The following is a 10111-nucleotide window of genomic DNA, read 5'->3' as shown; positions in this document are numbered from 1 at the left end:
ACCGAATAAATCGCAAACCTCTTTTTATAAAGCCCCTACCCGTTTTTTCTTCTTTCTTCTTTTTTCTCTATTTTTTTCCTCTCCTCCGCAATAAGTGTGGTTTTTAACCAATTATTAATACCTTCTTGCTTTAGTTTTAGTCCGAACTGTTGATTTTTGTTCTCAAAACTAATAAAATTGTGTAAATTATAGGAATGTTAGAGAATCGGACCTTAACGAAGGAATCTAACTCAAAAAGGAGTGTTCCAGCTCATAAGGCAAGAAGGAATGCATCAGGCCAAAAGTGCGGTCCGCAAAAGTAATTCTGCAGCTGCAGGAGAAAGTGCGGACCGCAGAAGGAAAAGTGCAGCCGCAAAAGCTGAAGTGCAGCCGCAGACCAAATTATGTGGCTACAGAAATCCTCTACCTGCAGAATAAGAAAAGTGCGGACCACACTTGGAATTGTGCAGCCGCAGAACCTCCTGAATGTTATTTTTGTCAGCGAATTTTGGGCCACTATAAATAGACGGAAAACACGTTTTTAGGGCAAGGTTTATAGTGTTTTGTGCTGTAGCCGTTATAGTTTACTACTTTTGGTAATTTGTGACCATTTTGTGTGAAAACACATTAGTTTTATCAATTTAATCTTGTATTATGGCTTTAATTAGTTCTTCTTCTTTGTTTTCTTCAATTTATTATGAGTAGCTAGATTTTCTCTAGGGTTGTAACCCAACCCTAGAGTGTAAACCTTAAGGATAATTAATCTAATGCTTGTTTATGATTGGGTATTTATTATTTAGCCTTGTTGATGCATTATTTATAGAATTAATGGTTGCAAACATTGATTCATACCTTTTTCACTTGGTTCTTACTTGAGAAAGAGAGACTTAGTCTAGGAAAATTTGGCTAACAAGAAATTAGACTAGTTAAGGTTTTGGTTAGCCTAATTAAAGGGTTTGAACTAGAGATAGAGAAAACCCGACTTGAGCTCATATCATTTATTTGAATTGATAGCCGATTGGGCTTGAGAAAGCCAATCTGGGCAAAATCGCTCTATAACCGAGAGGTATTAAGTGGGTAATTTAGAGTTGAGAGTTATAATATACCATGACCACTAAAACAAGCATTAACATAATTTATCCATTAGGCTAACACCTAGGTGAAGGTTACATCCCTAGGCATTTTACCTATTTGATAAAAATAACAAAAATAATTACTCGTTTTCTAGTCTCTTTTCCTTAGTTGATCATTGCTAGTGTCAATTTTAGAAGTAGATAACAAAACCCCGTTGTTTGGAAGTGTAATTGAGCTATTTCACCTACGCTCATCAAGTGTACACCCTAACACCCATATTTAACTTCATGTGGAAATCAACCCCGACTCTTGTTGGGTACTATTCTTCCAATGACCATTTCTACTCGTTATTGAGTGTGGATTGGGCGTGGATCAATTTTTGGCCCCTTTGCCGGGGAATTTTAACGGTGTTAGCTATATACTTGAGTGTATTTTTAGAATATCTTCTTTCCCTTCCGTGTTACTAACTTGTTGAAGAAATCATAGGTACAAACATGGTGAACAATGAGCTCAGAAATATGCCATTGGGGGACTTGGACGGTGAGGAGGAACAACTTGATGAGGTACCTCAAGTGCCACAACCTAATCGGCGAGGCCGGGTGCCACAAGACAACGTGCCCGTACCACCCCCACCTCCACCACCTCAACCACAAGCAGCATAACATCGAATATTTCCCAACAAAGGTTATACTAGTGCAATAGTCCACCCTCGTGTTAGGGCGGGTACTTTCAAATCACCAATGTGATGCTCACTTTGCTTGAGCAACGAGGCTTTTTCACCGGTGCGCCAAGTTAAAACGCCTATAAGAAATTGAAGGGCTTTGTGGATACATGTTGGGGGAGCAAGCAAACTAATGTTTTCGAGGATGCTTTGAGGCTAAGGCTTTTTCCCTTCTCTCTACGGGGTAAAGTTTTAGATTGGTTGGAAAGTTTGCCGAATCATTCAATACACACTTGGGATGAGTTGGCGGTGAAGTTTATTGCTAAGATTTTCTCTTACGGGCACATGGCTACTCTTCGGGATGAGATATTGGCGTTCAAGCAAGAGCCTAATGAATCCTTGCATGAGATTTGGGAGAGATATCAAACAATGGTGAAAGAGTGCCCAAATAATGATATGACCGATAACATGATTCAACAAACTTTCTACCGTGGTATCAATACTATGAACCAATGTATGGTCAATCAATTGGCCGGTGGAAACTTTATGACAACGCCGTATGCAGAGACGTGCAAAATTCTTGATGAGATGGCGAAAACGTCATCGGCTTGGCAATCCCGAGCTAATATTCCACAAGGTGATCCCAACATGATACACCTCCACAAAGAGTTGCAAGATCATGAGCAAGCCATTGCCGAATTGACAACAACCATGATTCAACTAGCAAAGGACCAACTTAATCAAGTGCAAGATCCTAAGCAAGTTCATGCCATGGAGAGAGTTAATATTTTGGTGAACAAGAAGAGGACCAAGGGTCCACAAATGCAAACTCGAGTGTAGAATTATGTGCAAGATGATGGTGGTTTTGATTAAGATGATTCCTATCATGAGCAAGAAGAGAAAGTTCAATATGTGAACAATTTTCAAGGGTAAAGAAATAACTTTCAAGGCTCAAATCAACAACAATGGCGACCACAAAATAACCAAGGCAATTGGAGTTCTAACAATCAAGAAAATTGGCATAATAACAATAATCAAGAAAATTGGAGTGGAAACAACCAAGGAAATTGGGGAGGCAACAATCAAGGTGGTTGGGGAAACAATCAAGGCAACCTGGGGTCGGGTTTTCAAAGGCCCCTAATGTATCAACAACCGAGCAACCCACCTCCTTATCCTTCCCATGGTTCAAGTTCTTCAAACAATGAGATGGTTCGTATTGAGAACATGATGGAAAAGAATGCCGATTTGGATGCCCAACTTGCCTCACACAACACATCAATCCGTAATCTATAAGTTCAAATGGGGCAAATCTTTCAAGCTCTAAATTCTCGTCCTAAGGGTGCACTAGCAAGTGACATGGTAGTGAACCCAAAGGGTGGTAACAATATGGGGCATGCTATGGCGGTTATCACAAGAAGTGGAAGAGTCAGGAATGCACCCACCTCAAGTGAAAGCCAACTTGTAGACGATGACCAAGTGGTACAAGAAGAAGAGATTCCAAATAATGTTGTTCAAGCAAATGATGAGGTTTGTATTGAAATTGATGATAGTGTTGAAGAGACTCAAGAGGAGGTGAACCCGTCTAGTAAACACATCATTGACATACCGGAACCGGTAGTGCAAAAGGATAGGGCACCATTGCCTAGGTCTCCACCTCCTCACCCTCAAAGACTTGCCAAGAAAAATGGTGAGAATCAATTCAAGAAGTTCATTCAAATGATGAAGAGTCTTTCAATCAATGTGCCATTGGTAGAAGCTTTGGAACAAATGTCCGGTTATGCAAAGTTTATGAAAGACCTTGTGACAAAGAAGTGGTCAATGGATTTTGAAACTATCAAAGTCACTCATCAAGTGAGTGCAATTGTTCATTCCATGGCTTCTAAGTTAGAGGATCCCGGTGCTTTCATGATTCCTTGTACAATTGGGAGTGCCGAGTTTGCTAAAGCTCTTTGTGATCTTGGGGCAAGTATCAATTTGATGCCCTATTCGGTTTTCAAAACTTTGGGAATTGGGTAACCAAGACCCACTTCTATGAGGTTGAAAATGGCCGATCGTACCATGAAGAGGCCGTTGGGTGTGATTGAAGATGTTTTGGTCTGGGTTGATAAGTTCATTCTTCCAGCGGACTTTGTTATTCTAGACTATGAAGTTGATTATGAAGTGCCTATCATTCTTTGGAGACCTTTCCTTGCTACGGGTTAGGCTCTTTGTGATGTGGAAGCCAGAGAACTCACTTTTCGGGTTGGTGATGAACAAGTGGTATTCCATGTGTGTAAGTCTATGCGGCAACCAAATAGCAATGAGGTGTGTTCTTTTGTGGATTTGGTGACTGATGTTATTGTTGATGATACAAGTGCTACAATCAATGTTGGTGATATGTTGGAAGCCGTTTTGGTCAATTTTGATGATGACGAGATGGATGGTTTCATGGAATGTGTGAATTCTTTGCAAGGAATGAGATCGTACAACTATGCACCCCAGAAATTATCTTTGGATATTGAGAATAAGAAGACTCCTCCTATAAAGCCTTCTATTGAGGAGCCACCTACTTTGGAGTTGAAGCCATTGCCTCCACACCTTCGGGTATGCATTTCTTGGCCCTTGTTCTACTTTACCGGTTATTCTTTCCTCTTGTTTGACTAACGTGCAGCTTGATTCCACATTGGCAGTGTTACAAAAGAGGAAGAAGGCCATTGGGTGGAATTTGGCGGATATTCGGGGTATGAGCCCCGCCTTTTGCATGCATAAGATCAAGTTGGAGGATGGTGCTAAACCGTCCATTAAACATTAAAGAGGACTCAATGAGGCTATGCAGGAAGTTGTCAAGAAGGAGATTATCAAGTGGTTGGATGTCGGGGTTGTCTACCCCATCTCCGATAGTTCATGGACTTCTCCGGTTCAATGTGTCCCAAAGAAGGGGGGCATGACAGTGGTTACCAATGATAAGAATGAGTTGATTCCTATAAGAACAGTGACCGGTTGGAGGGTTTGTATGGATTATTGCAAGCTCAACAAAGTTATAAGGTAGGATCACTTTCCACTTACTTTCTTAGATCAAATGCTAGATAGATTGGCAGGCCGTGCTTTCTATTGTTTTCTTGATGGGTACTCGGACTACAACCAAATTCTCATTGCTCCGGAAGATCAAGAGAAAACAACCTTTACATATCCCTATGGTACTTTTGCTTTCAAGAGGATGCCATTTGGTTTGTGCAATGCACCGACGACTTTTCAATAGTGTATGATGGCAATTTTTATGGACATGGTGGAAGACTGCCTTGAAGTTTTCATGGATGACTTCTCGGTGGTTGGGGATTCTTTTGATGATTGTCTTGCAAATTTGGACAAAGTTTTGGTTAGATGTGAAGAGACCAACTTGGTGCTCAATTGGGAGAATTATCATTTCATGGTTGAGGAAGGTATTGTCCTTGGCCATAAAATCTCAAAGGATGGAAATGAAGTTGACAAGGTGAAGATTGAGGTGATTTCTATGCTTCCACCCCCAACTTCGGTGAAGGGTGTGCAGAGTTTTCTAGGCCATGCGGGTTTCTATCGATGTTGTATCAAAGATTTCTCTAAAGTGGTGAACCCGTTGTATAAGCTCCTTGAGAAGGATGTCAAGTTCCATTTCAATGATGATTGTATGAGGGCTTTTGAACTATTGAAGCTCAAGTTGACAACTACTCCTATCATTACCGCTTCAAATTGGAGTTTGCCTTTTGAACTCATGTGTGATACAAGTGACCTAGCGGTTGAGGCTGTTTTGGGGAAACGTATTAACAAAGTATTTCATCTGGTTTACTATGCTATTAAGACCATGAATAGTGCCCAAGCCAATTATACCGTTACGGAAAAAGATCTCCTTGCTATTTTGTTTGTAATTGAGAAGTTGTGCCTGTACTTAATGGGTGCCAAAGTTATTGTCCACACGGATCATGCGGCGCTTCGCTATCTTATGAGAAAAAAGATTCTAAAGCTCAGTTAATGAGATGGGTGCTCTTGTTGCAAGAATTTGATATTGATATTCGAGATAGGAAAGGTAGTGAAAACCAAGTGAAGGACTACTTGTCTCGTTTGGAGGAGGAGGGGAGGCCACATGATGGCCTTGAAATCAATGACTCCTTCCCCGATGAGCAACCTTTGGCAATTTCAATAAAAGAGGTGTCGTGGTTTGAAAACTTGGCAAATTTTCTTGTGAGTGGAATCATTCTGGATGAGTTCTCTTCAAACCAAAGGAATAAGCTCAAGAGAGATTTTCAAGACTATTATTGGGATGAACCATACCTTTTCGGGATTTGTACAGATGGGGTGATTAGAAGGTGTGTACCGGATGAAGAGCAAGGTGATATTCTTGGTGCTTGTTATTCTTCGCCATATGGTGGTCTTCATGGTGGAGAAAGAACGGCGGCCAAAGTTCTTAGTTGTGGTTTCTATTGGCCTACTCTTTATAAGGATGCAAGTGACTTAGTGAAAACATGTGATGAATGTCAACGGGCCGGTAGAATTTCAAAGAAAAATGAGATGCCTCTCACAACCATCTTGGAGATTGATATTTTTGATGTTTGGGGCATTGACTTTATGGGCCCTTTTGTGAGTACTTGTGGAAACACTTACATCTTGGTCATGGTGGATTATGTGTCCAAATGGGTTGAGGCCATCGCCTTACCCAACAATGAGGCGAGAAGTGTAGTGGCTTTCTTGAAGAAGAATATTTTTACAAGATTTGGTAATCCACGTGCAATAATAAGCGATGGGGGTCACACTTTTGCAACAAGGCTTTTGACACTTTACTTAGCAAGTATGGTGTTACTCACAAGATCACGACTCCCTATCATCCACAAGCTAGTGGGCAAGTGGAAGTCTCCAACCGGGAGATAAAGAGTATCTTGTCTGAAATGGTAAATGCTAATTGGACAGATTGGTCCAAGAAGCTTGATGATGCTTTATGGGCTTATCGAACGACTTACAAAACACCTATCGGAATGTCTCCATACCAGTTAGTATTCGGGAAATCTTGTCATCTTCCGATGGAACTAGATCACAAGGCAATGTGGGCTTTAAAGAAATTGAATCTTGCTTGGGATATAGCCGTTAACTTGCGGGTTGCACACTTGAATGCATTGGATGAGTTCCGGTACCATGCATATGAGAGTTCGTCCTTATACAAAGAAAAGATGAAATATCTTCATGACAAATATATTTGGAACAAAGAGTTCAAAGTGGGTGATCTTGTATTGTTGTTTAACTCAAGATTGAGGATGTTTCTCGGGAAGCTAAAACTCAAGTGGAATGGTCAATTTGAAATTGCTGGTGTGACACGTTTCGGTGCATTGGATTTGAAGAACAAGAACAATGAAGTATTCTGAGTCAATGGTCACCGGGTGAAGCACTACTTGGGCAAGGTTGTAGATAGCCACGTGGTGGCGGTCATTTACTTTACTTGAAGATGCTTTGACATTGCGTCGTGCCGCAACGTTAAATCAGGCACTTCTTGGGAGGCAGCCCAAGTTCTTTTCCTTTTTCTTTTGTATTCTTGGGAGGCAACCCAAGTTCTTTTCCTTTTTCTTTTGTAGTTAGGTGTTGTTTGTTGTTCTAACTTGATTTGAAGTGTGCTACAGGTTTGAGTGTTACATGCAAGTAGGGTGGACATAAAAATGGCTAAGTGTTAAAGGAAATATGGACCGCACATTCTAATTTTGCCGCTGTAAAATTAAGTGTGCCACAACAGATGAGCTTGTGCGGCCGCATATTTTACATATGGACCGCACTTCTGGAAGCTTGGCAAAGTGTTAAATTGCAAACTCTCTGAAGTTTAAGAGTTTCAGTGCGGGGCTATTCTACGGCCGCAAGAGGAATTGTACGATCGCACTCAAAATTATGCAGACAACACAAATGATACCAAGGTGAAGGAGTGCGGACCACACTTGGATTTGTGCGGCCACACTCGGTCTTTTCCCCTTTCCTTCACTCTAAGTATAAATAGGAATTTTGGACTCATTTTACACTTTTTACTCTCCTGAGATTCACTGTTGCTCTAGAGCTTATCTAAGGACCCTTTCACTGTCAAACACACACACCCATTTGCACTTATAAGATCTTGCACACTCACATCATCTGGTATGCTTCACTTTATGTTAATCTTTTGTGTGATTTGAGTTTTGCATTGTTTTGCTCTCTTTTAGGCCATCTGTTATTTTAGTTCATCCATGTGTCCATGTGGGGTAGATCGGTGATGGGTAGTTGTTAATACATGCTAGAATGGGTTGGGTTAGTTAAATTTTATGTGTATACCATGTTGCCATATCGATTTGAACAAGTATTTGCAAAATCTAAGTAAAAACATAGATCGCTCATTAATTGTTTGAAATCTGCGGCCGCACTTATAATTGTGTGGTCCGCAGTTGGTTGATTTTGGTAACTGGTAGCAGACATATGCTTCTGCGGCCGTACTTTATTGTGCGGACCCGCAAAATTTTGAAAATGGCCGCCCTTAGGTCCGCACTGTCTATCAGATATTTGTCTCTTGAGAAAACAGATGTGCGAACCACACTTAAAATTCCGCAAACTGTAGATGAATTATGCGGCCGCACTTTTCCAGGCATCTGAGCCTCTAAACTTGTCAGAAGTGTGTCCGCACATGAAAATGTGCAGTCTGCACTCCCATTCTATGGTCGAACATAAGAAAAGTGCGAACCGCATATCCCATATTCTGCATGTATGACATTCTGATGAAACCCTACTGTGTCCACACTGTTCTCCCTTGCTTACATAAGTCCTAACTGTGTTGAATGATGACATGCAACTAACAATCCTCTTTATTTTGATACAAATAATGGTTCGATCACGAGGCTACGACGAGACTGCCAAAAGTAGAGGAGACTCTTGTAGGGGTCGAGGCAGAGGTGCCTTTCCCCCCAGTGTGCTCAAAACTATTCGGAAGAAGACCACAACAGGAAAAGGAAGGGGTACAGACCTCTTCGAGTCTAGTTCTTATGCCCCGTCTAGGGAGGCTTCCGAGGGAAACTCCGTGTCTATTCCGGAGGAGCAGGCAGCTGCACAGTACAGGCCACAAGGGCGACCCGAGCCCCTGGATGTGGCTTCATCATCTCACAACACTTTCGAGAGTTTGGAAAGTGCTAGCCAGGCCTCCGAGCCAGCAGCTTCTCCAGAGTCCGATGCGCATGATGTTCCAGATGATGGTAAATGGGGAGAGGGTACATCCCTTGGGGTTGAGCGGGCAAAGAAGAAGAAAGCATGAGAAGACAGATTTGTGAGTTTGACTGCTTTCACTAATTTTCGGATGTGGTGGCTGGTGAGATCTTGACACATGAGAGGCAATTTCTGTTGAGGGATCTAGATAGATACAACCCTGCAGTGTTGAGGTAGTTCAGATCGAGAAAAGGGATGGATGTCTTTTACTAAGAAAGTCGTGGATGTCAAGGAGCACCTTATCCGCGATTTCTATGCCAACATTTCACACATTCGCAAGGGGACAAAGGTGACCAAAGTACTCAACCTTCAAGTGAAATTTGATCAACACACGTTGAATGCGTACTTGGGTTTTGATGATTTGGAGCCAAATGAGTACCTAGAGAAGTTGGCCTTGAAAGAAGAGGCCCGGGCGTGGCTTGCTGAGATCTTAGCACCGGGACCACCTCCACCATGGATCACTGCTGGGGTACCAATTCTATGGAGTACATTGAGCTTTGAGGCAAAAGGTTGGCAGATCTTTGTATGCAGCAAGCTTGACCCATGCCTGAATGAGAACAAATCATGGCCGGGTACCCAATCAATGTGGGTGCCCTGATGTCGGCCAAAATCACATCGGTAGTGCAGCAGACTAACACGGCTTACCCCTACCCCATTACTATCACAGAGTACCTTACTGATGCAAAGGTAGAGCCAAAGCCATTTGATACAAAGGTGAAGCCAAATAAGCCATTTGAGTGGTACTCGCTGTAGGATCCGGCAAACCCGCGCTCAACCTTCTACTACTACAGGCCAGTCTAATGAGCCGACAGTGGTAGTTTCTAACACAGCTGATATTCCATCTACATCAGCTGAGCCCTCTACCAGTGCAACAGCTATGCCTCCGCCACCATCTTTAGCTCCGTCCACAGCTCCTACCACAATTGCTAGGGAAGTCCCTACTCCAGTTCCGAGGCCGATGCCCATGCCTATAGGATCACTTTCTGCTTTGCGAGTCTCCCAGACATTGGCAAGTCTCAACAACTGGATGCAGGCAACTACTTCTAAGCTGTCTGAGATATCTAGTACTGTTGTAGGGCAGTCATCCACACAGGCATCACAAGATTCTACTATGCTTGATGAGAAGCTATGCAAGATTCTGGATAACCAGAAGTTGATCATGGACACTCTGGTACAACATGGTTCAGT

At 42.2% G+C, this 10111-nt stretch overlaps 1 protein-coding gene across 1 annotated transcript; it reads left to right on the top strand.

Annotated features, from left to right (window-relative positions):
* Positions 1–5698: 5698 nt before the first annotated feature.
* LOC138909496 (uncharacterized) lies at positions 5699–7080 on the top strand. The gene is made up of 3 exons (XM_070200698.1): positions 5699–6308; positions 6632–6848; positions 6966–7080. Exons 1-3 carry the CDS (start codon positions 5699–5701, stop codon positions 7078–7080), a joined length of 942 nt encoding a protein of 313 aa, XP_070056799.1.
* The last annotated feature ends 3031 nt before the right edge of the window (positions 7081–10111 follow it).

This window comes from Nicotiana tomentosiformis, chromosome 1 (assembly GCF_000390325.3).
Source record: "Nicotiana tomentosiformis chromosome 1, ASM39032v3, whole genome shotgun sequence".
Lineage (NCBI taxonomy): Eukaryota > Viridiplantae > Streptophyta > Magnoliopsida > Solanales > Solanaceae > Nicotiana > Nicotiana tomentosiformis.
Note: the sequence above shows the minus strand (reverse complement) of the source record. Positions and strands in the feature narration are given on the sequence as shown.